Source organism: Hyperolius riggenbachi, chromosome 8 (genome assembly GCF_040937935.1).
Source record: "Hyperolius riggenbachi isolate aHypRig1 chromosome 8, aHypRig1.pri, whole genome shotgun sequence".
Lineage (NCBI taxonomy): Eukaryota > Metazoa > Chordata > Amphibia > Anura > Hyperoliidae > Hyperolius > Hyperolius riggenbachi.
The window spans coordinates 137,487,723-137,513,808 of NC_090653.1; the positions used below are offsets into that span (position 1 = coordinate 137,487,723).

Consider the following 26,086-nt stretch of genomic DNA (forward strand, 5'->3'; position numbering starts at 1 on the left):
TTCCATTTTGCATCCATCACTATTTACAAGCTTATAAAAAAAAATTGAAATATTTCATCTTTACATAGATATTTAAAAAGTTTGGACCCTTAGGTAAATATTTATGTGTGGTTTTTTTTATTGTAATGTTTTGTTCTTTTTTATTATTAAACATTTTATGTGGGTATTTTTGGGAGGGTTGGATGTAAATAGTATTTTTTGGGGCTAAATATATGTGTATTTTTTTTTTTTTACATTTAATTGTAGTTTTACTTTTTGGCCACAAGATGGCAACCTTGAGTTTGTTTACATGACGTCACTCTAAGTGTACAATGTATGCTTAGAGGGACATAGGAGTCAGAAAAAGCGAAGCTTCAGAGGAAAGCTGTCACTTTTTCTGCGGGGGAGAGGAATCAGTGATCAGGCACCATGGCCCGATTCATTGATTCCTGGGCTAACGAACCGGGGCCGTGAGCACGCGTGATCGACCGCGGGAGCGCACATGTCCTCCTTGACATGGAGGACAAGGAGGACAAAGTGGTTAAACAATTATTGCACTTTTTCTGTAAATCCAATAAACTTAATTTCACTTCTCAAATATCACTGTGTGTGTCTCCTATATGATATATTTACCTGACATTTTTTATCGTAACAACCAACAATTTATACAGGAAAATCATGACGATTAACAAGGTTGCTCAAACTTTCGCATCCCACTGTACATTGATCTAGTCTCAGGACATTGTTGTATGTTATTGCTAGTAGTCTGTCTAAGCAACTGATTCCAGACAGTTTTTAGCATATTTATTGATCTTGTTAAGCACTAAAAATATATTTTCTTTAAACTTCTTGTATTTTTATTGGAAGACTTAAATTATTGTGGAGCTCTGCCCATCAAATTTTCAACAGATGAGAAGTTACAAAAGCATAGTCCCCACACTTGGTGATTGATAAAGGTTAGAATAACCAGGTTCTTTTTTTCTCTGGGGCTATCTTTTCTTTACTAGACGGTAGTAACAAGACCTTTCTTGGACAATGAGAACTTGCCTCTATGAACCAACACTCATTCCAGATTACTTTTAAAATGTCATTCCTTTTCCAGACTGCTGAAATGGCAGAGCGAATGCAAAACATGGGCGAAAGTACACTTAGGAATTTCTCGATGGAAACAGAGACAAGTCTGTACAACTTTGAAGGAGAAGACTATCGAGAAAAGCAAAAGGTACATTTTGTTTCCTAAAATGAGTATAAATTTTGTTTTCTAAAATGAGTATCCAGTGGTACATTATAGACATAGCATACTTTTCAGTTTTCAATATTTCTACATATATATGACCTAAAACCTAATCTGTGCTCACACAAATTATAAAACACATAAAATGATCCAAATGTATGAATTTATATGAGATAAATGTATAAATATTGGACATTTCTGAGGACCTCTGTAAATCTTCATTGATGCTTACAAAGCTAGAAAAACTCACAGAAGATTAGGCACTCCCCCTGTCCACTGTCAGGCAGACTGTGTATGAAAGAAGGTACTCCAATAGTGGTTGACCCTCTCTAGTAGTGGTTCAAACCGCAGGAACTGGTAGAGGAAAAGGGACACAGAAAACACCAGAAGTATCAGACAGTGTAAGATAGTGTAGTATTTAGTGTAGTATTTCCAATGAATTAATGTGTGAAATAAATACTACTTACAAACCTGGGTTGCTATTAGGAAACAACAGTATCAGGCAGATGGAGAATGTCCAGGCGGATTGGGTGGAGATGGAACTCATAGGAATTCCCAGTCCATGCGTGCAGCTGCATAAGACACTGTACTGTAGACCTGAAGAAGCGGGCATGTCTCAAGAAACGCTTAAAGGATACCCTAAGTGACATGTGATATGATGAAATAGACATGTGTATGTACAGTGCTTAGCACACTAATAACTATGCTGTGTTCCTTTTTTTTTCTTTCTCTGCCTGAAAGAGTTAAATATCAGGTTTGTAAGAGGCTGACTCAGTCCTGACTCAGACAGGAAGTGACTACAGTGTGACCCTCACTGATAAGAAATTATCCTTTTGATCTCTTTCCTGCTCTCAGAAGCCATTTTCTGCTAGGAAAGGGTTTTATAGTTGGAATTTCTCATCCGTGAGGGTCACACTGTAGTTACTTCCTGTCTAAGTCAGACCTGATATTCAACTCTTTAAGACAGAGAAAGAAAAAAAGGAACACAGCATAGTTATTTGTGTGCTAAGCACTGTACATACACATGCCTACCTCATCATGTCACATGTCACTTTGGGTATCCTTTAATCTTTTCCTGTGTCCAGTAAAATTATTATCTATAAACCTCCCACTTGAGGTAAGATTGTTTAATTACCCACATTTACCCATTGCTTACTACATTGGGGCACCTCCTTCCATTTTGTGTACAAATAAAGTAGGATAGCTTTTTAAACCTGTTTCTTCTCTTTTATTGCTGGCCTGCTTTTTTGCATTTAAACGTTTGCAGAATAAGATTGAAGCTTTGAATTAGAAGAAGCTTTGTGCTCATCCTTGCTTCTGCCTGGCACCCAGAAAACAAACAAATAACTCAAGTTAACTTATGGGTGATGCAATATAATAATGTATTAGAAAACACTGTGCAGTATTCACTTAGGGACATCAAGAGGTCATCAAGCACTTACACTGAAGGAATAGATCTATAAAACAGTGCCTGCAGCGATCTTGTGCTCCAAACAGCTACGCAGGGTTCAAAAGTTGTAAAGCCTGACAGGTTTCCTTTAGACTCAATACATGTTATGTTATAGAGATATACTAAGAGTTGAGCCATGGGATATTTGTATTATCACATCTCTAAGTTGCCTTAAAATACATTGTTTTCCTATAGCGGATTGCCGCTGAGTCACCAGGTAAGTTCTCAGAATCAAAGTTAATTCCATTTCTTAGTATGCTGTCTAAATTACCCACTTATATCTCATAATGTTGTTTTAGAGTTTTCAGTAAAGTGGATGCTTACTCAAAAGTGCTTCTTTCTTTTGTATATTTAGCTGAGCATGTTGGAGTGGATAGAGCCCCCTAAACGAGAGCGCAAAGCCAATTATGCTGTGGATGCCTATTTCAGAGATGCCTTGCGTGTCAGTGAACCCAGAGCTCCAAAGGTAACATTCTTTGTATTATTAAGAGGACACATGGAATCGTTCAGTCTAGACTACCAATCTGTTTACTGTGTTTTTCAGATCTAGAATTTTGAGGACTTAGTGGATAGCTTAGACCAGTGCTGTCCAACTTCATGGGCATGGAGGGCCATTTTTTTTTCAGACCCCATGGTGGAGGGCCCCCCGGAAAAAAATGCAATTAAAGGACAGTTAGATTGGCAGCACTTTTCACAAAATGCAATTTAAAATAATGGTGAAGTTGTGTGGCGCGCTAGAAAACACGCGCCGCGCTGAAAAATGGGTGTGGCCATGGACCAGAATGCAGGTGTGGCCACGGGTGGAGGCAAATTTACATGAACTTAGCAATGTGGGACATTAGATTAGGACAGTGGTGGTAAACCTTTTGGAGGCCGAGTGTCCAAACTGCAACCCAAAAGTCACTTATCTATCGCAAAGTGGCAACAGCAATTTAAACTACATACAAACGTTTTAACTCATACATGAACATTATGGAAAATCCAAGTTGAAAATAAACTCTGAAGATAAACAATTTCATCCATCCTACTCCTGAAAAATGTATTTTTTTTTTAGAACCTCCCAGTTTTATTTTCCGTTTTAAAAAGCTAAAAAAGGTTTAATGCTATTGTCTCATGATGATGATTCAGCTTTTCCATAGTCTCGCAGTTCGCAATCATGTGACTCCCAACAAGACAAATTCAGCAATCATGAGGCCCCCAACAAGACAAATTCAGCAATCATGAGGCCCCCAACAAGGCACATTCAGCAATCATGAGGCCCCCAACAAGACAAATTCAGCAATCATGAGGCCCCCAACAAATCATGAGGCTCCCAACAAGACAAAATCAGCAATCTTGAGGCCCCCAACAAGGCAAATTCAGCAATCGTGATGCCCCCAACAAATGAGGCCCCCAACAAGACAAATTCAGCAGTCATGAGGCACATAAATAGAGAGCATTTCACATAAATAGGCAGAATGCCCCTTTAATATGGTAGACACCTCTTACCTGGCTTCTGTATTCTCCTCTACTGGCTGCTGTGCCTGGCTGGCCTGGCAATAGTGTTTTCGGCCAGATTGGTGATGATGTGTGGGCTGAAAGGCCTTGCGGTGCTGCTGTGGCCGGGCTGGCGGTGATGCTGTGGTGTGGCCGGATGAGGTAGTAACAGGTGTCCCCCCAGCTAGATAGTGACAGGTGTCCCCCCAGTTAGATAGTGACAGGTGTCCCCCCAGTTAGTGACAGGTGTCCCCCCAGTTAGATAGTGACAGGTGCCCCCCCCCAGTTAGAGTGACAGGTGCTCCCCCAGTTAGAGTGACAGGTTCCCCCCAGTTAGAGTGACAGTTGCCCCCCCAGTTATAGTGACAGGTTCCCCCCAGTTAGAGTGACAGGTGCCCCCCCAGTTAGAGTGACAGGTTCCCCCCCAGTTAGAGTGACAGGTGCCCCCCCCAGTTATAGTGACAGGTTCCCCCCAGTTAGAGTGACAGGTGCCCCCCCAGTTATAGTGACAGGTTTCCCCCAGTTAGAGTGACAGGTGCCCCCCCCAGTTATAGTGACAGGTTCCCCCCAGTTAGAGTGACAGGTGCCCCCCAGTTAGAGTGACAGGTGCCCCCAGTAAGTGACAGGTGCCCCCCCAGTCAGCGTCCATTGCCTCGCTCCTGTGCCCCGCTGCCTCACAGCTTAGACCTCACAGATCGCGGCGACTGAAACAAGCAGAGCGCGCGCATAACACCCGCACGGCAGAACGTCACATGCGGAAGTGATTGATTTCACTTCCGCATGTGACGTACTCCGTGCGGGTGTTATGCGCGTGCTCTGTCTGCCTCCTGTCGCCGCAATCTGTGAGGTCTGAGCTGAGCTGTGAGGCAGCGGGGACACAGGAGAGGCCACACAAGAGAGAGCAGGCATGGCGCCCATAGCGCACGCCATGCCTGCATCTCAGGGGGAGAAGAGCGGGCTGCAACAGGAGGTCTGGCGGGCCGCAGTTGGACAGGGCTGGCTTAGACGATTGCAAATAATTTATATAAATACATGTTATGATGGAAGTTTATAATTTATGATGACCAGGATGGTGTAGCTTCTACATAATGTAGACGTGAATATAGAATAATTGTTATAAGCACTGTAATTCCACATATTTCCAGGGATGGGAGGCTCTGTTTAAGTTCTAACTGCTGAGGGCCTGTTGGGCAAACACTCCTCACTTCATGTCTTTGTGAAAGGGTCACTGTAAAGTTTAGTGACTCAGGTTGCTAAAGGAGACCCCTGAGCTATCCCTGTCTGTATATGTGATGTCCCCAAGGCATCAGGAAAGAAATTTAGACAGACTCCATATTTAATTTCAATTTAATTTTCTATTTGAATTTCTTTATTCATTACCAACTTTATATTGATACAAATAAAAGCTGTTGGTCACATGCAGGGCCGTGTCATCCATGACACCAGGTGACGCGGCTTCAGGCAGCATCCCGCCCACCCCTCTCGCTCCCGGCCGCTGCTGGTTTTGGGTGCCTGCCTCCTGCTGCAGGGCAGTCTTCCTGGGTCCCCCTCGCCTGTCCTGCTTGTAGACCTCAGATCCTCATGACCTACCACGGCTCTCATAGCAGCACGTATACTGGAAGTAATTATTTCTGAGGTCTACAAGCAGGACAGGGTGACCCGGTGAGCCTGTTCTGCTGCAGGAGGCGGCTGCCGCTTGTGTCAAGAAGGTGGGGGGCCAAGGGGAACATATCTCGCTAACCTATACTGGGGCAACTATACTACCTATACTGAGGCAATTATGCTACCTGTACTGGGGGAAACTATACTAGCTACCTATACTGGGGCAACTATGCTACCTATACTGGGGGCAACTATACTAGCTACCTATACTGGGGGCAACTATACTAGCTACCTATACTGGGGCAACTATACTGGCTACCTATACAGGGGGCAACTATACTAGCTAAACACTGTATACTGGGTCAACTATACTGGCTACCCATGTTGAAGGCAACTATACCTGGCTACCTTAATAAGGGGGCACCTATACCTGGCTACCTAGCTACCTATACTGACGGGGAAAATGTCTAGACAAAGACAAGACAAATAACATTTATATTGCGCTTTTCTCCTTGCGGACTCAAAGCGCCAGAGCAGAGCAGCAGCCACTAGGGCGCGCTCTATTGGCAGTAGCAGTGTAAGGGAGACTTGCCAAAGGTCTCCTACTGAATTAGTGCTGGCTTACTGAACAGGCAGAGCCGAGATTCGAACCCTGGTCTCCTGTGTCAGAGGCAGAGCCCTTAACCATTACACCATCAGCCAACTAGAACCTAGAACCTGCCCTGGTTACATGTTCACAATATTAATAGCTGAGCAAGAACAAACCTCTATCATGTAAAAATATACCAATTTGATACATTTACAGAACATTCCAAAACAGAACATTTCAAAGTCATGAAGAGGAGGACATTACTGTCTCAGCACAAAAGCAACTAAAAAAAACAAAAGTTAAAAGGGAACGCTAACAATTACACTATACTGTATATCATTACTAGACAGTTTACATCTTCAAACAACAAAATGCTTACAGTCACCAAAAAAAGAAAGGTAGAATCATCCTAAACTAGAAGCAAACAAAATTAAAAACCTACCATGCGTGCCAACCCTTCTCCACTCTGTCCAAACTTCAAATACAAACGTTTAGCTTGAGTTAAGCTATAACACTGTAAAGCCTTGTTTCCAGCTGCATAAAGTGTTTTATATAAGTGACTTAAATACATCTGACCTGAACAAGGCTACCTACAGTAGACACAGGGGTATGTTTATGTTGGATCCACATTCCTCTTTGCCTAGTCCGTTCCTCTCTTCGTTCTCCCCAGTCCTTTTAATCACATCTTGAAAAATGTGACTTTCGACTAAAGTCAAATTTTCAGAAAGGAAGAGGCAGGTTTACTGCAGAATGAATGGGGCGGGGAAGAGGAGGGAATGGGAGGGTGAAAGGAAGGAACATTGCAGCTAGCCTACCTCTTCCTGTCTGCAAATTTGATTTTAGCAAAAAGGGGAACAAGTAGAGGAATGGTCGGCTTGCATCAAACTGGGTCACCTCATAGGAATTCAAGCTGGTGATCATGGTTGTGACCATTGCTCACCTCTCTCCCAAGGACAACTGTCAAAAGAAACATTTTTACATAAACACCATTGATGAATAGCAGAGCATTTTTAATAAAAGACTGTAGGTAAAAAATACTTTTGGATTTTCTTTTCTTAGATTTACTCTACAAATGCTATAGCATAATCAGACTGTTGGCGTAGGCGCACTTAGTCCATCTATCTTCACTGGGTCACCGCCCTGGGAAGCCCTGTGTGGCACAATCTATTAACAGCTCCCCTCATTGTAAGCTGGACACATTTGACAACAAGATGAGGCAGACACAACTCTCGCTCCTGTTGTGCTGAAAGAAACGTACTGCACATGTGCAAACAAAATCGTCTGTTTGCTATTCCACAGCAATGACAAATACTTAGATTGGAGCCGACAGAGGTGGGAGGGGCTCAGAATACATGTAGGTGGGGACATATTAGAATAAGTGTGGACAGTAATAACAAGCAGTATCTTTAGAGGTTTTCCTTGGGAGACTGGGGCAGTTTTGGTGAGACAGAGTTTGGTTTATAACTTACAGAGCAGCACACTGGAAAGTCTTTTTTTTTTCTTTTTACAAAACTTTGTTATGTCATCTAAATGAATAAAAATGTAATGTGAACTGGGGTTTTAAGCCTTTTCTTCTTTATCAATTAATCACATTTGTTTAAAGCACACACGGTCTACTTGTTCATTAAAGCTGTGGGAAATGATAACTTTTCTTTTATTGTTCAAGGCACCGCGACCTCCAAAGCAACCAAATATTCAGGACTTTCAATTTTTTCCACCCAGACTGTTTGAGTTGTTGGAGAAAGAAATACTTTATTACAGAAAGACGATTGGATATAAGGTAACCTTACATGTTATGCTCATGAAATAATGATAAATGATGGTATTATTTACTGTATCAAGATAACAGCTTATTATATTGTCAGATTAAGGAATTTCACAAAACTTTCAAAGGTGTGACTGATTTATAAGAAATAATACTTATCATATAAGCATGAGTAAGATATATAATATAAATACTCAGCAGATGAAAGCATCGCTCTCAGTTGTATTTCCCAGGGAAATTCAGGAAATGAATTTGAACAATCAGTGGGTTACCAGACTTGGTGAATACTGGTACTCTTGGTGAGTACTCTGTACGTTACGTTATTAGCATTCACTCTTTAAAATACCCTTTACCCTTTAATACATTTCAGCTTCATTTAGAAGCAGTAGACAATGTCATGCAAAGTATTCCTTTACACTTTTTGAAATTGGACATCCAAATTTGCTGCTGTGTGTGGATGACCATAAATTACGGGACATTGTGGCCTCATTGACCGATGCTGCAATAATACTGCCCAATCATTGTTATAATCAATTTCCAGCTGAAACCGGTCAGGTGGATTGATCGGGAATAGCGGAAAAATCTTGGTTGCAAAAGCTGGATCAAGTCTGCGACGGTAATAGCGTTTGATATCGTGGCGACCGACGGACCCCCTGCCTGTATTCTCCCAAGTGTATAGTGTCCATCTATTTCAGAAACTGACAATCTGCTGGTATTTTCATCCATAACCGTCTCTAGGGTTTTCAGAGAATGGTCTGAATAAAAAAAACAAAGCAGCAAATTTGGGCACTGCGGTGGCTTTAAAATGGGGGTGCTGCCATAGACTCCAGTATTATTCGCAGCTATAGCAGCGCCCAGTGGGCAGTTTGGGCACCAGATGTAGGTGCAGACAGTGGTAGAGAGACAGATAGTGGTGATGGGGGTATGTTATCGTGCATGGGGTTCTGTGTTTATGTAGCCAGACCCAACATTGTCAGTGCTGGTGATAGCCATGTGTGTGGGTATGTGTGTGTCTGAGGGGGTGGAGGTGAAGGTTTCGTTTTAGGCATAGGTAGTGGTAGAAAAGTGTTCGGAGTAGGAAGAGAAGAGTTAGTGTTAAAGGAAGGTTAGGTAAAGCAATAGCATATAGCAAAATAACCAATATTCTACTATTGAACATTTGTAATATTGCATGTTATGTGCAATTGCGGTAATGTTGAGTGACAGTTGTTTCCTTCTCCTCCTTCAGAGGAGAAGGAACGAGTACATGAAGTTGAGGCGGGAGGAAAAATGGGCGCAGGGTGAAGCCAAACTCTTAATAAACTATAAAGATTGTTTTCAACTGGGCGTGAAGTAAAGCTAAAAACATGTAAACAATAAGTATGGCTTTAAAGTGTACCAGAGCTCAAAAATTAAATAGATTTTATACATACCTGTGGCTTCCTCTAGCCCCATCTGCTCCGATCGCTCCCATGCCCCCGTCCTCCGCTGCCCGCAGCTTCGGGAACCAGGTCCCCAAACTTCCGTCAGTCGGAGCTAGTCTAACGTAAGAGAAGTGCGCTGTTTGCGTATCTCTCCAGCAACCGCTGGAGATATAAGTAGAGGGCGCACTTCTCTTGCGTTGCTGGCCGCGACTGACTTCAGTGACAGGACCCGGTACCTGAAGCTGCGGGCAGCGGAGGACAGCGGCATGGGAGCGACCGGAGCAGATGGGGCTGGAGGAAGCCCCGGGTATGTATAAAATCTATTTTTAAGCTCTGAGTCCCTTTAAAACAAATGGGAAATTAAAATAAGAAGATATATATTTTAAAAACCATTTCATTATTCAAAAAAGCAGTTTAACCTAACCCTATTCTCACACAGAACCCTTCCCTGGTGGTGCCCAGACCCTACCCCCCCCCCCCCCCCCCTGTGGAACCTAGCCCTAAGATCCCACCTGGTAGTGTCTAAACCTAAGACTTCCCTGGCACCACCTAAGACCCACCTACCTCCTGAGCACAAACACCCTCCCTGACTCGTAACCCTTTCCCCCTACACAAATGTAGAAACGATACCAAATTTGATAACGTAAGATTTGTACATACAAAATTATATGACAAAAACTATAACATTACAAGTTTCAAAACCATAACATATTTCAAAAATGTTAATTTTCTTATATTGAAAATGATATTTATCAGGTGCCCGTATTAACTATATTTGCATTAGCACCTATGGGGCACCCAAATAGTCCACTACCTACAGGCTCCCAAAATTCCTGCTTCCGAAGGAATGGAGAAGATTGAGCAGATCGAAAAGCAACTGTAGTTTAAATAACCACTTGTTACAACCAAAATATTCAGAATACCACCTCTGAACACACAACACACTGACCCTTCAAGCAGATGGACTACAGTAGCAGAATACCAAACTGGGTGACACTCCTGTTGGCTGAGAACAGGAAACTGAGCTCACCGAAGTTGGACTATACAAGATTGGAAAAATGTTGCCATGACTCTCAATTTCAGCTGAAATATTGAGATGGTAGGGTCAGAATTTGGTGTAACGAACATGAAAGCTTGAATCCACCCTGCCATGTGTCAACAGTTCAGGTTGGTGATGGTGGTGTAATGATGGCGGGATAGTCTGTTGGCGTTGTTAAAACACCCCAGTCTACGTAAGTATTAGTGCTGACCCTGTCCACCTCTTTATGACCACAGTGTACCTGTTTTCTGTTGACTGCTTCTAGAGGAATAATGCACCATGTCATAAAGTTCACATCATCTCAAACTGATTTCTTGATCATGACGCTGAGATCACTGTACTCCAGTGGCCTCCACAGTCACCAGATCTCAACCCAACAGAGCACCTTTGGGATGTGGTGGAACAGGGGATCTGCATCATGGATGTGCAGCTGACAAATCTGCAGCAACTGCGTAATGCTGTCATGTCAATATGGACCAAAATCCCCGAGGAATGTTTCCAACACCTAAAACTATACAACAAAGAATTAAGGCAGTGCTGAAGGCAAAAGCAACCTTTGCTTCACTTTAAGAAGGCAAGTAGTAACGGAGAGTCAAAGGGGTGGCTGGCACTTGATGCTGGCAAACCATACAGCAATCTGCCCCTGGGACCGAGATGTGCACCAGCAAACAGACTTGATAAACAGTAGTAGAACAGAAAGCACTGGGCACCAGGATGTCTGCTTCCAGTGTTTATTGACAGATTACATACAGAGGTTACACAAAGGGAGAAGTTGGTCTAAGAGCCATTTCACAGATATACTACTACCCCAGAGACCAAAGGCATTGCTATAATTTGCAGGGGTGGAGAAAGGACTGGGGCAAGGAATGAATAGAGGAGCCAAGGGGCGCTTTATTGCCAGTGGGAGGTGGGACGAGGGATCCTTAGTCATATTTACTTTGCTACTGTACATAAATCTGTCAGAAATACCTACTGGATTAACCATAATGAAAGTGAAAATGTAGTGTGGCTATCCCTTTACAATATACGAGAGATGTTTTAATGTACATTGACACCAAGCCAAAGCTTTTGCTAACATTACGATTAGCTTTTACCGTTATTGAAATTAGTATCAATTATTTATTCAGTACCCATTTGTTCTACGATTAGTATGCAAATGGGAACATGGAACATGTTATGTATAATTATACTGCATTAAACTGAAAAAGCAGGTTAAGTGGCCTCATTCCCCAGAGTTTACAATGTAAATAAATGGGTAACAAGACAAAAGGAGATGCTCTGGAATGCAGATAAGAAATGTATGTACTGTATTGTAAAAAAAGGAATGTCCTGAACTATTTAATAACAGTGAGTGGAGTCACCTTCCGTCTTATTCAGACACAGCTATAAAGTGCATTAAGTAGCAGGTGACAGTGGAGTTATAGTTGTTCTGTCTGTGTCGTTTTATTAATTTTTAATGCACTTTCTCAGTGTAATTATATTTATAGGCGTAGTAAATAAGCATTTTATTTACCGCAGGAGTTCCCAGATAGACGGGGTGTATGTGTTATGGGGTCTGGCAATTAGGTTTCACATTCTAGATTTAAGTGTGTCATCAGCAGCGACATTGTCTGAGGCATTTATATATATCCTTTATAACATTTTTATCTGCCAGTTCCCTCTGGAGGGAACACGTTTAATAAAGACAACAAATCTCACAGAAAAACACATACAAGGTATTATTCTGTAATAATAAATCTGATCTTTTCCTTTCCAATGCTTGAAAAAAGCAATATGAACCGAGATAAAAGCACAGGTGAGGATTCTTACTTGGTAATAATGCAGCTAGTTTATCGGTTATTACTGACACTGAGTTAACCATTTTGTTGCCGTTTGTGTTCTCAGCAAGTAAAATAGCTTATTTCTGTAATAATGGGATTAAAGGAGGTATCATTTTTAAAATATACAAATTATGTATATAATTCCGAATGTCACAGTGCCAGCCGTATGCTCACAACAGTGCAAATAATAATATGGTAGAGGTTACATTTTTGTTCCTGCTTACCCAAAACTTTGCAGATTTCTAGTAGTACATTATGTACTGTACCTACCTTATATAGCTTGATTATGTCACCATTCTGTTGTAAACAGAAATATTCCAAATACTGTTAATGTTACAGAGCTATATATATATATATATATATATATATATATATACCATGGGCGCCGCCATGCATACCCCTGTGCTGCGCCGCCATGCCTGCCCCTGTGATGCACCGCCATACATGCCCCCATGCCTCCCTGTTACTCAGACCTCAGATTAGATTAATTCTGTTATCTGGGGAACATGGCTACTTAACTTATGTATATAGGGCATACTTGGTTAGAAAAGAGAACAGGGAGGGAATAAGAGACATTGGCTATCATTCATAAAAGTGTGTTCGGTAAAAAAAATGCAGGCGGGAAAATACAGCATTCGGTATTTTAGACTTCTGTGTGCTCATTCATAAAAATGTTTACAGTTGCGATAGCAGTGCGGTGATTTCCCGAACTAGGCTAGCGGTAGGTTTGTGTAACATGAGAAGCTGCCTGAGTTGATACATTTTCTCTGTGCAGAGACAGCCTTACAATAAAAGAGGCAGCCCCAGCTTCCCTTTAGATGTGCATTTTTTTAAAAATTGCTTCTGTTTGCCCTGAATCTGTGGTGAATCTGTCTATTAGTCTTTCTAAACAATCTATTGAATTGCCACAGCTTAGTAAAACTTCAAGAAATGTTACACATGCAGGCTTTCTGATGTGAAATATATCTGAAAACAGGTATCCAAGAGGTTAAAAAACACAGCCTGGGTATTCTGGAAAGCCTTTTTTGTTCTGCTCTCACTGCTGCTGCCTGGGAGGTCTGTCTCCATTAACTTAGCTGTTATCCGCATGCTTATCGCCTCTTCCAAGGGAGCGGTATTCTCTGTTCTGATACCTCCTGCTCTAATCTTTATGAATTGACATTTAGTGACATGTGTTGAGATAATCACCGCACAAGGCAGTAATTTATCGCTCTCCTCGGGAATGCCAGCTTTTCATGCGGTAACAGCTTTTATGAATGGACATTTTGCTAAGTGCTCGGTAAAGTCAGCTGTTTTCAGCATTACCGCATGCGAGAATGCTTTATGAATGATAGCCATTTCCAAAAAAGTAACTTCAGCAATATCCCGAGCCAAAAAAACACAGGCAACCATAACAAATGTACACGAGAAAGGATGCTGTTTTTACAGGTGAAGGTGGCTCAATATCAGTGTTTACAGTAGGCTCTATATTACCCAGATACACCCCTGATATAGATTTTCATCATCTTTTGTGCAGTTGTACATAGAAAGTAGATGTACATAGTAAGGTATACTGTATATATGTGGGTGGGTAAAATAGGTACATCATTCATGCATGGCAACAGACAATGCTTATAGTTTACAACAAAAAGACATTTAAAATACTGTAGATAATACACAGTATCAAGAGTTACATATTTAAATTTGTGGCAAAAAGCCTACATCAATGGCAAGAAAACATGGGGTGGGGGTTAAGATGCTCATTCTATAGATATATAGTGATTACCATTTGTTCTGATTTTCTTTGGACATTCCCTGATTTTTGAAAATAATGTTTGATTTTGGGGGCAGATCAGGTGGTAATATTTGTTTGTGCGCTCTCAAGCCACATATTACTTAATGAAATACCTCCTGTTATTTCTGACTCAAAAATATTTCCTGAACACAAAAGGCTACTAAAATACATCTTCATGCCTAATCATTTCCTTTCTTGATTACTGCAACTCCTTCTCTGAGGCCCACCAAAAACATAGACTGGTTCCTCTCCAATGTCTACTGAACTCTGCTGCACGTCTGATCCACCTTTCCTCCTGCTCCTCTGATGTTTTCCCTATGTATTAATCCATACACTGAAGGCCAATTACTCACAGAATCTAGTTAAAACTACTGTCCCTATCATACAAAGCTCTAAATACAGTGGTGCAGCAATAGGGGATGCAGAGGATGCGATTGCATTAGGGCCCTTGGGCCAGATGGGCCCTCCCTCAACCACAGTATTCACTCCTTATTGGTCTTGTGCTGGTAATAAATATTTAATGATGCTTTTAAATAATAATAATCATTAACAAACTGTTCCCCATCCCCTGCTTGGTTTTGGTGCGCCGTATCAATTGTTGTGTATAGAGTGCTTGGGGGGGGGGGGGGGGTGTTTTAGGGCAATGAAAAACTTGCTCTGGGGCCTGTAGCTCTTTAGCCACGCCACTGTCTACATAAGTTGTCCCCTCCAGCAATGTCCTCACTAGTCTCCACATACCATCTCACCTGGAAGCTTTGCTCCTCCTGTGAAACCCCCTGTACCTTGGAACAGTTACCAGGTTGTCCTTCACCTCTAATTGAACAGCATTTCTCTATACATGTCACATTCCTTTCTGCACTACCATGCACTGGCTTTGAATCCAGTCACTAGGTACCCATTCATCATTTCCTCAATCAAGATGAACTCAATATAGTATAATACTGTCTTGGCTTTTATTAAAAAAAGATAAAAACATGCATCACAGCATAGTAAAAACAAAGTGCATGAGTTTTTTTTACCAGATTCTCCCCTGCTCGCTGGCCTCATGGCTAGCTCTCTGCTGTCTGTATTAGCATATGTCTGCCTCTCGAGCATTCCCCTCATGCAATTTGCTTTCTACTTACATACAGAGGTCCAGCACAATGTTTCATCACCAGCGTGACTTATCAGTAATTGTGGTTTATGTACAAGTTTTGACACCTGTCCAGTTGTTCAGTGATAAAGTCATTTTTGCAAGTGTCTGACCCTAAAATCTGGTACACATGCTACTCTCAACTCACACGGCCATTTGGGGCCATCCCTTTCCAGAATTTAGCCTGTGTACAGCCACGCCAAAAGATTCAAAGTGCTAGATCGTCTCAGTGCTAGATGCTCGGTGGGAGCTGGTCCATCCAACCCTGTAATGTTGTTATTTCTTCACCCTTCATAGCAAAAGAATGCCTCATGGGACTATGGCCTAGCAACGCATTTGTATGGTACTCAGCACTGAACTGTCATCCGAGGGATCAAGTCCCGATCTCTGCTGGCAACAATCATTGTACGTGTGCTGGCACTTCGTCTTTTATAAGCATTGGAGCAGTTTTTTTTGTGTTCTGTGTCAGTTTACGTTGATTTAATCAGTTAGGAAGCAATTAGTAGACAGTGGTTACCAATGAAAACTCACCCCTAAATTAGCATATTTTCATACACACTGAGAACGGAACTGAATGTTGACACCTGAAATTATTTTAAAGGCAATTTTTAGGGAAGAACCAACCTCCAATGCAAGGCCGGATTTATACTTTTTGTGCCCCTAGGCCAAGTATGTTGTGACTCCCCTTTCTTGTGCAGCAGCGCCCCTCCTATTCCACGTGTAGCCCCCACTTCCATGTGCAACATCCATGTACCGCAGCCCCTTTATTTCATGAACAGCTCCCTTGAGCATGAGTAAGATTAATGTCACGCTAGGTAGACAGGATAGGGTAATATTTGGTTACCGAACAATACAATACACAGTTTACTGGGACAGTAGTCATATTGTATATACTGTACAGTATGTATAAAGATTACCTGTGTGCCCTCAGAGTACCTGGCATCACCTCTATCCTCAGCTAGACTTTCTGGTACATAATTATTATTATTTTTTTTAAGAATATCTTTTACAAATATGACTAGTACTTTTTTATATTTTTTAAGCTGTGTCTCTTTGATGCTGTTTTTGTCAAACAGCAGAAGCAAAGAATAAAGGAAATTGCCGTTGTGTTATAGTACATTTAGATGTTTTATCTATGTGATTTTCTTACAAAATCTGCAGGATTTGTATGCGTTCCAGGCATCTGGTCTCTTTGGTGATACAGCAGACTATTAAAAACACAAGAAAAAGTGCTTTGATATTTGCCTGCACTGCAGTTATATTTTATGGTTAGTATGTTCCTAGTTAATGATTGCAGTGTTGTAAAGGGGGTCTTCTTTGTGTCACAGTTCTAAAATGTTCCTACTTGCCAATCTAGGCTTATTAAAGCAGGTGCAGTGTTACTCTATGTGACAAATGTTGTGCTTTGAAAAGTCCATCAATCCTTTTATCAGCTTTACCTCGCTCAATTTCTGTATTGTGGGCTGTAAAGTAAGATTGATATGAGTGCGAATGCCTAATAACACCGCTGTACCAAAACATATTCCCATCTTAACTTCTGATTTCAGGTCCCCAGGAATTCAGACCTCCCAAATGCATCTCAAGTACAAAAAGAGGAGCAGAGGAAGATTGATGAGTCTGAGCCGCTCGGTACTGCAGAGTCAGAAGAGAAGGAGACGCTTTTAACCCAGGTAGAGAGAAAATGTTTTCACAGGCATCACACTGAGAGTCAGATCATTCTGTAAAGCTGTGGGTAGCAGTGCACAAACATGCATAACACAACAAAACAACTTGATGCTGTTTAAATCCTAAACACAAAACATATTGTTAATAATAGAGTGATAATGACACGTAGGAATTTGAGAGTAGTGATTGTTTGCAATGTAGGCAGAGATAATATAACTGCATACAAAAATCACTGATACATTAGACATGTATGTTATTATTTTTTAGTATTAATACAGAGCCGACAACTTCTGCTGCACTGTACAGAGTATCCCTCATAGGGACACAATCTAATCATAGTCATATGTCTATGTATGTATCATGTAGAGTATGTATTGTAGCCTAGGGCCAACTTAGGGGGAAGCCAATTTACTTCTCTGTATGTTTTTGGGATGTGGGGAGAAACTGGAGTGCCTGGAGAAAACCAACGCAGACACGGGGAGAACATATAGACTCCATGCATATGGTGCCCCTGTTGGGATACGAACCGTGGATCCAGCGCTGCAAGGCTAGAGTGCTAAAAACTACATGGGAAAAACTACACCGCCGGGACATACAAATCAATAATAGATACTATGGCCCACTTTTTCTCCTGAGTTTTCTCCTAGGAGATAGTTTCTCTTATATTAATAACCTTTTGGGGGCCGCCTATATTAGATCCTACGACGCACTTGTGGCTGTTCTAGCCTGATGCGGTGTAGGGTCTACGCTGCCCGCCGTTTCTGCTCCCGATGCGATTGTGCGCACCTGAGAGGGGAGATTAAGCTGTCATATGACAGCGGACATCTTCCCTCAGTGATCAGAAGCCATTGCGTATGGCTTCTGATCACGTGATCACTATGATCGCTGGTGGATGTTCCCACTTCCCACAACGATCCCCCCCCCCCCCGCTCTGGCCCGGCATCCCCGCTTGCTCTGACGTCAGTGCCGGGTCCCGGCTTGATGACGTCATCGAGCCACGACCCGGAACTGGAAGTCTGTACGAGCGGGGATGCCGGCTGGAGCGGAGGGGTCTACTGCGGCTCATCGGTGTGCCTGGGGGGTGAGTAAAGGCTGCTGCATACAGGGGGGACACCTGGCCACACAGGGGACACGATGCACAGCAAGCCCTGGCAGGGATCCAGCTGCCTGACCCCCCCCCCCCCCCCTGCACATTCGCCTGGTCCTTAAGGGGGGTTAGGCGGCCGGTCCCCATAGGGTTAAAAAAAAAACAAATTCAGCACATTGCAATTGAAAAAGTACCAAAAAAGTTTGTGATCAAGTACTGCCAAATATATTATGAGTATTTGTTTGCTTGTTGGTGGTTTAAAAGGCATTTTATTTACAAGTTGAGAAAATATCACTCAGGAGAATACTCAGGTGAAAAAGTTAATTGCATTGCATATCGTCACATGTGTCACTTGCAGAAATCATAGAAAGGTAAATACAGATAAACGTTTTCTTTCAGCTCTAGGACATGGCGGACAGGTGAGCGGTTAGGGAGGGACCCCTGTGGGAGGGATGCCTGCACGGGGCGGTCCTGCTAGCGACGCCATCTTGCGATGGCGTCCAACTGAAGCTTCCCACCTGAATGCTAATGGCTGCTAGATGTGGTATGGCAGGTAAAGGGTGTATGATAGTGCATCCTGATTGGCTGACGAGCACCTGCTGACCACTTTAAATGTAGCTGGATGCATGTACTGCTGTGTTCTATTGCTTGTGTGTGTTGAATTTAGCATTCAGTATGGAGGCAGTGTTGGTGGGTTTTCTGGATGTGAGAGGTCCAGAGCCTGGGTGTGAGAGGTCCAGGCCCAAGACCAGGTCCAGGCCCACCTGCACTCCCCTCCAGGTATCGCATGTTGGCCTTGGGGCCCCGGCCAGTGAGAGAGGTCCGGGGCCCCTGGCCATAGTGCGAACCAATCGTGTGTTTTTAAATACAGATAGTCCCCTACTTACAAATGACTCAAGTTACATTACAGAGATACAATTAAAGTTGTCTCCATGCACAAAATATACAGTACTGCTTTTTTTTTCATTACATAAAATATTAAATGGTGCAGTACTGAATAAACGGCTATATGTAGTTTTTAACACATTAAAAGCACATTGAAAACAACCAAAAACATTGTTCATATTACAGGTGAAATTTGAAAAATTTGAATATTGTGCAAAAGTCCATTTATTTCAGTAATTCAACTTAAAAGGTAAAACTAATATATGAAATATGAACCCTTTGCAGGTGTTTTGGATTAATTAGCTGATTAGAGTCTGACACATTAAGCCTAGAATATTGAACCTTTTCACAATATTCTAATGGGCTGAGATATTGATTTTGGGGTTTTCAGAAGCTGTAAACATGAAATATCTTACTTTGTATGTATTAAGTTTATTTCATACTAGTTTCACCTTTTAAGTTGGATTACTGTTATAAATAGACTTTTGCACGATATTCTAATTTTTCTAGTTTCACCTGTGTATGTCCAAATCCAGAGTTGTCCGAAGGTAGATGATATATCCACATTTTACCGTGTTTAACACAGGACTCAACCTACAAACAAATTCAACTTATGAATAACCTCCAAGAATGGAACCTGTTTGTAAGTAGAGGACGTCCTGTAGTTTTCTCAGACTATCATTAATGGTACTTAAACATCAGACTTTCATTCTATACAGACATGCCCCTTCCTCTTCAGCCTGCCTAATTTGAATGACAAGCAGTCAGCCAGGCTGCACATTTTAAACCAGTTGCATTGTCCTCAGGCATCTCCTGGCTCTCCTCATACTCCTCACTTCATAGGACATACATGTCACTCATCAGAGAAGAATATGCATTAACTATCACTGTCTGGAAGCAGACTGCCAGTCAAATGGCTATGAATGATTCTTTCAGCCTATTAGTTTCCAACCCAGACTTTAATGCCCAAGAACTACTGGGAAGACAGCAATACACAGTATTATTAGATTTGTGGTTTGCGTAGAACGCTGTTATCTACTTACTCTGTCCACCTAAAGATGCCCATTGAGGATCCAAATTTCCTGAACGATTGTCGGTCCGATCATTGCGACCCATCGGAACCAATTGTTTGGGCCCACCAACGGAGGGTGAAAGTGATAACCAATCCACTTGACTTAAACGTCTTAGATAGCAAGCTGCAGAAAGTTATTTGTTCATCTAAATGTTTTTAGATATGCCATGAGCCACTTGTTCCTGGTTTAGCGATATATTAACATGTAATGAGTATACAAGAGGAAGCCTCAATATGATTCCATATTTTATGGCACACTTTTCTGTTCTAAAGTACTTTTCCAGTGTTTACTCATTTCATTGTTTCACAAACTACTGCATATTTTTACACTACAATGTTTTTTGGTTTTTTTTTGACAGTACATCAAAATAGAGTATTAGAGGAAAAGAGTTTTTAAATTCTTATTTCATTTATGATAGCCAACAGTGATATAACATCTGTGCAAATGTAGATTCCCCCTTAAAGCAAGGCTGCAACTAACAAAAATAAAAACATGTATATGCACCTGGGGCTTCCTCCAGCCCCCTTTAGGCTATGGGCTCCCTCGATGTCCTGTCGGGCGGCCTCGATCCTCCGCTTTCCATCCTTCAGTTGCCGTGCACTGCGCATGCATGGCTCAGCCGCGTGTGCCCTCATCACTCTCCCATCCCTGGGAGTGTTTTGCATCTGCGCAGTAGTACTCCCGGCGACAGGCCCACAATAGGGGCATGTGCACAGCCGGGCCATGCATGCAGTGCATGCACCGACTGGTGGCGGCTAAAGGATTTAACGGGATGGAAAACGTAGGATAGAAGCAACCCGGGAGAATGGCGCAGGTGCCCATGGCCGGAAGGGGGCTGGAGGAAGCCCCAGGTACATATAAATTCTTTTTTCTTCTCATGTACACCTTAAACAAATGTCCAAAGCAGGTTAGCACACCTTGTTTTAGTGCATGAAGCAATTTAATGCGTGAGTCAACACAAAATTACGCTTTAAGGTGCGTACACACAAATGAAAAATGTTGCCTGCAGTGATTAGGGGCTCAATCCCCCAAGCAAAAATTCAGGACTGAGTGCTGTAAACTGGGCAGCACAGTGGCATAGTGGATAGCACTCTTGCCTTGCATTGCTGTGTTCCAGTGTTGAATCCCAGCCTGGCCCGATCTGCATGAAGTTTTTGTTTTCCTTATGTCTGCGTGGGTTTCCTTCAGGCACTCCAGTTTCCACCCACATCCCAAAAACATATAGATAAGATAATTGGTCATACTAGACTACAAAAGACAAATGTGTATTTGGGATTAGATTGTGAATCCGTTAGTGACAGGAATATATTCTCTCTGTAAAGCACTGCAGAAGAGGTCAGTGCTATATGAACACTAAATATTAGATGCCCGATGAAACAGCTTTAAGCGGGTGCCCAGGATTAACCTCTTACTTCTGAAAGTTACAGAAGTGATGGGTGGCTGGCAGTGTATGGAGGAGGTGGACATGATGGTGACCAGTGAATTGGGAATGCCAGTTTTAGGCAGAAATGATGTGAGAAACCCCACGGAGGACCATCCTATTCCACCTCCAGATGGTACTACAGAAGATGATTATGTCAAACAATGTTCTCCAATCACTGGAAATACACATCAGAGATATTTACAGTGCAGATGGATCACTCTCTGATCCTGAGGACTCTTCTGACCAATCACATTCTATAAAAGCTCCATCTAATGCTAGGGATTCTACCAGCTCCACATCTATCAGCACTTATGTTACTGGAAATCGCTTATTTGGTTGTGAATGTGGTGAATTATTTAGTAGGAAATCCATTCTTACTTTAAATCGTAAAACATACATAGAGGGTCATACTTATTCATGTTCCGAGTGTGTGGAAGGTTTCATTGAGAATAAAGACCTTTTTCAACACCATAAAATTAATGAAAGTGGAAACTTCACTCAGAAGAGTCCTCTTACTAAGCAGCAGGCATGTCACACAGGCATTAAATCTTTTTCATGTTCAGAGATCAGAGTGTGGGTATGGGTAGACATTTGTAATGAAGGGTAACCTTGTTAGACACTTCAGAATTCACACATGTGAGAAGGCTTATTCATGTTCAGAGTGTGGGAAATGCTTTTCTAATGGTGAAAATCTTCTCAAGCATATGAGAATACACACAGGTCATATTCAGAATGTGGTAAACGTTTCTTTGAGAGACTAAAGTTTCAAAGACACCTTACAGCCCACACAGGTGAGAGGCCTTATTAATGTTCAGAGTGTGGGAAAATATTCACTCTAAACAGTAACCTTTCTAGACACTTCAGAATTCACAGATGTGAGAAGTCTTATTCATGTTCAGAGTGTGGGAAATGGTATTCTGATAGTAGAAATCTTCTTAAGCACATGCAAATTCACAAAGGTGTATCTCCTTTGCCATAAATTGGGACAATTTCATCGAGAGCGTAAAGTTTCAAAGACACCTGACAACCCACACAGGTGAGAGGCCTTATTATTGTTCAGAGTGTGGGAAATTATTTTCTGATAGTGGAAATCTTCTTAAAGAGAGCCAGAGGTGGGTTCAAAAAATGAAAAAAAAAAAAGTAGGCTGCCCGATCCGTGGGGTTGAGCGGATCAGGTAGCCGCAAAAACGCTGCTCCCGTGGGCCGCAATGGCTCACTTTTATGACCTCTGGGTCACGACGCTGCACTGAGAGACTGTGTGTCTCTCATAGCGTGCATGGAGTTGGGGGACTGACAGGAGGCAGGTCCAGGGAGAAAGAGCTGACAATGGCAGCTCAGGATACCCTGCAGGAATGCCCCTGGTGGGCGTTTTGAACAGGGAATTCCCTTGTGTTTACCTCCGAGTGTCAAATCTTGTCACTAATCATTGGGGGTCTAAGCGCGGGGGGTGGGGTGGCAGAGAACGGTGTGGGAACACAGAGCCATGTCATTAGGCAGAGAACATGCCTCTGTGTCCCATCTGCCCTCCAAAGATCCACCTCGGGTTCTCTTTAAGCACATGAGAATGCATACAGGCAAAACTCCTTTGTCATATTAAGAATGTGGGAAAAATGTTGTTGAGAGAGTAATGTTTCAAAGACACCTGACAAACCACACAAGTGAGAAGCCTTATTCATGTTTGAGAAATGTTTGATGGCGAATAAAGACCTTGTTTGACACCAGAACATTCACAGATAACCCTTCTTTTAGATGCATAGATACAAACATAGACATATGACGATGGTTGGGATTAGATTGTGAGCCCCTCTGAGGGACAGATAAGTGACCAAGACAATATACTCTGTACAGCGCTGTGGAGGATGTTAATGCTATATCAATACTAAATAATAATAAATAGTAATATAGACAGGCTTTTCTCTGTAAATATACACAGGGTGAATTTTGTCCGCAAATATATGTGTTTTCATTGTTTGCAAGAGTTTTTAGGCGCGCTTTAATGTCTCCACCGAAGGAAATGGCAAATTTGTTAATTGTTTGCTAAAAAAAAAAAATGAACAATACTTTTTTCTTAAATTACATCAAATTTATCTTTATACGAGGTATATTGCATACATAGAGATAAAATATTTTGTAAACATCTATTAAACATGAAAAAATACCTTGGATTGCAAGTAACTTTATTTAAAAGCGTGACAAGCAAACATTTTTATGTTTTATCTTAATATACAAGCACAGAACGTATATGTGCATCACATCATTACAACTTAGCCGATCTCTTTGGCGCTGCAAGATTGTACTTAATCTGAGTGTAGTGACTGTACAATGTCACATTTCCCTTAAATCCTCAAAAGTAGGAAAAAGCAACACACACACACATACACACACGCTGGGGTGAACCAACAGATAGTAGTGATTCTGTCAGTTATAGTAACACTCTTTTTTTTTAATTTTTACTTTATGCAGTACTTTGTACTGAAATTTTTTTTGTACATTTTTTGGGGATTGTGGAACGATCATTTTCATTAACCTCCCTGGCGGTCAATTAAAACCGCCAGGGGGCAGCGCAGCACAATTTTTAGTTTTTTCTTATCATGTAGCTAGCCTAGCGCTAGCTACATGATAGCCGCTGAGCAGCAGCATCCCCCCACCCCCTCCGATCGCCTCCAGCAATCAGAGCAAGCAGGAAATCCCATTCAGAACGGGATTTCCTGCTTGGCTTCCCCCGTCGCCAGGGTGACGATCGTGATGACGTCATCGATCCACCCCTCAGAGCTGCCTGGCACTGATTGGCCAGGCAGCGCACGGGGTCTGGGGGGGGGGCATCGCGGCGGGTAGCAGCGAATCAGCGCAGAGCAGCTGCATGTAACGAAAAAAACATTTTGCAAATCGGCCCACCAGGGCCTGAGCGGTGCCTTGTGGCAGCATAGCCTGTGCTCAGCACGGGCTTACTGCCCAGGAGGTTAATCCTTATGGCGACATTTGCTTTGATATAATTAATAAAATATAAATGCTTTGGATGACAAGCATGCAGTGGCGTAGCTAGACATTATGAGGTCCCAAAGCAAAACTTTTCAAGGGGCCATAAAATGTAGGCATTCTTGAGAAATGCCACCTACCTCTACTTTATGGATATGAGTTAACTGGGAGATTTGCATTCTCATGTGATCTATACTGCATATATTCCATGGGCACTTAGATAAAATCATAGGGTGGAAGAACACAAGAAAGTTGGTGAATACATCAAGTACCACCTGGGCCCCCTCTACTCCAGGGCCCCATAGCAGCTGCTATGCCTGCTATGACTATTGTTACGCCCTTGCAAGCATGTTTCCAGAAGGTATTATGCTCGCAAATCAAGGTTCCACTGTACAATTTTTTTTTGTGTCTGTATAAAATGAAGGTAACCTTTAGTAACCAGTCTCCTCCTTTAGGGCTGGTGCACACCGAGCGGCTTTTTCAGCGTTTCTGCAGCCGCTTGCGGCTGCGGATCCGCTTGGTCAATGTATCTCAATGGGGTGGTGCACACACAAATCCTCCCGGGGTGAGGCATTTTTTGGATTTCGGATACGTTTCTGCTTCAATGTTAAGTATAGAAAAAACGCAAACCGCTCTGAAAAACGCCTGTTCAGAGCGGTTTTGCCGGCGTTTTTGTTACAGAAGCTGTTCAGTAACAGCTTTACTGTAACAATATATGAAATCTACTACACCAAAACCGCTACACAAAACCGCAAAACGCTAGCTGAAATGCTACAGAAAAATAAGAAAAAGTGTTTCAAAATCTGCTAGCATTTTGCGGATCTGCTAGCCGTTTTTGGTGTGCACCAGGCCTTAATTAGTTTAGAGAAGGCAAAATAATGAACTATAATTTCTCATTGTTTGCTATCGTTAAGTACACTTTGTTCTTTGCCTGATTGCATAAACCAACTGAGATACACATCTGCCAAATTTTGGCTATACCATTTCCGAGATTGGACTGTTTTTGTTTTCCATTTTAACTCAGAACTTTAACCTGAAATTACCTTTGATGGTTGAAGACAATCACTGTTGAAAATGACATCTTATTAAAGATGCACTTCCTTTATAATTTCATTTCAGTTTTCAGATAAAAAGATCCACCTAGTCTAATTGAGCACTTAAGGAAAAATACACATAGATTGTGGGAAATTGTAGTAATAATAATGACTTTCTTCCAAGTAGTGATGATTTAGGCTTTATTATATGGAAATCAACATCTCCCATATGCAGATTTGTTCTTTGCTGCTTTTTTAGGTATTTAAATGTACCCTAAACTACAGCAACAGGCAAATGTATGTGTGTTTTGTATTCATTTATGTGTCTGGCAAAAATGGAATTTGCAGCACACAGAAATACTATCTTGGTGGCAAGAAATAAAAATCGCCAATTACTACTAAAACAGCATTATAATCTGCTGACCAATTTGCCCTGAAAAGCATACAAATATTGTTTATTAATTAAAAAAATACATGCCTTCAAGCAAAACCTCTTTCAGATTCTATAAATTTTGATGCAGATTTGGGCTTTTGTATATAAACTGTGTTACGAATGCTCTGCAGTCTTGATGTGATAATGGATTACCTTTGTATCATGGCTGTGCTGTGTTTATATTGTGGTTTTCTAAAGGACAGAGCATGCTTTATTTTGAAAACCACAATGCAAAAAACTGATTTAA

The 26,086-nt window shown here is 41.9% G+C and overlaps 1 protein-coding gene across 5 annotated transcripts in view; it reads left to right on the plus strand.

Moving 5' to 3' along the window:
• SMARCA1 (SWI/SNF related, matrix associated, actin dependent regulator of chromatin, subfamily a, member 1) overlaps positions 1 to 26,086 on the plus strand; it is a 254,961-nt gene that overhangs the window by 169,133 nt on the left and 59,742 nt on the right. For all 5 annotated transcript variants that reach the window (XM_068251160.1, XM_068251157.1, XM_068251159.1 and 2 more), the window contains 4 exons: positions 1,082 to 1,201; positions 3,019 to 3,129; positions 7,997 to 8,110; positions 16,811 to 16,933. In XM_068251160.1, coding sequence (XP_068107261.1) covers positions 1,082 to 1,201; positions 3,019 to 3,129; positions 7,997 to 8,110; positions 16,811 to 16,933 — 468 coding nt within the window. The remainder of the gene's footprint in view (positions 1 to 1,081; positions 1,202 to 3,018; positions 3,130 to 7,996; positions 8,111 to 16,810; positions 16,934 to 26,086) is intronic.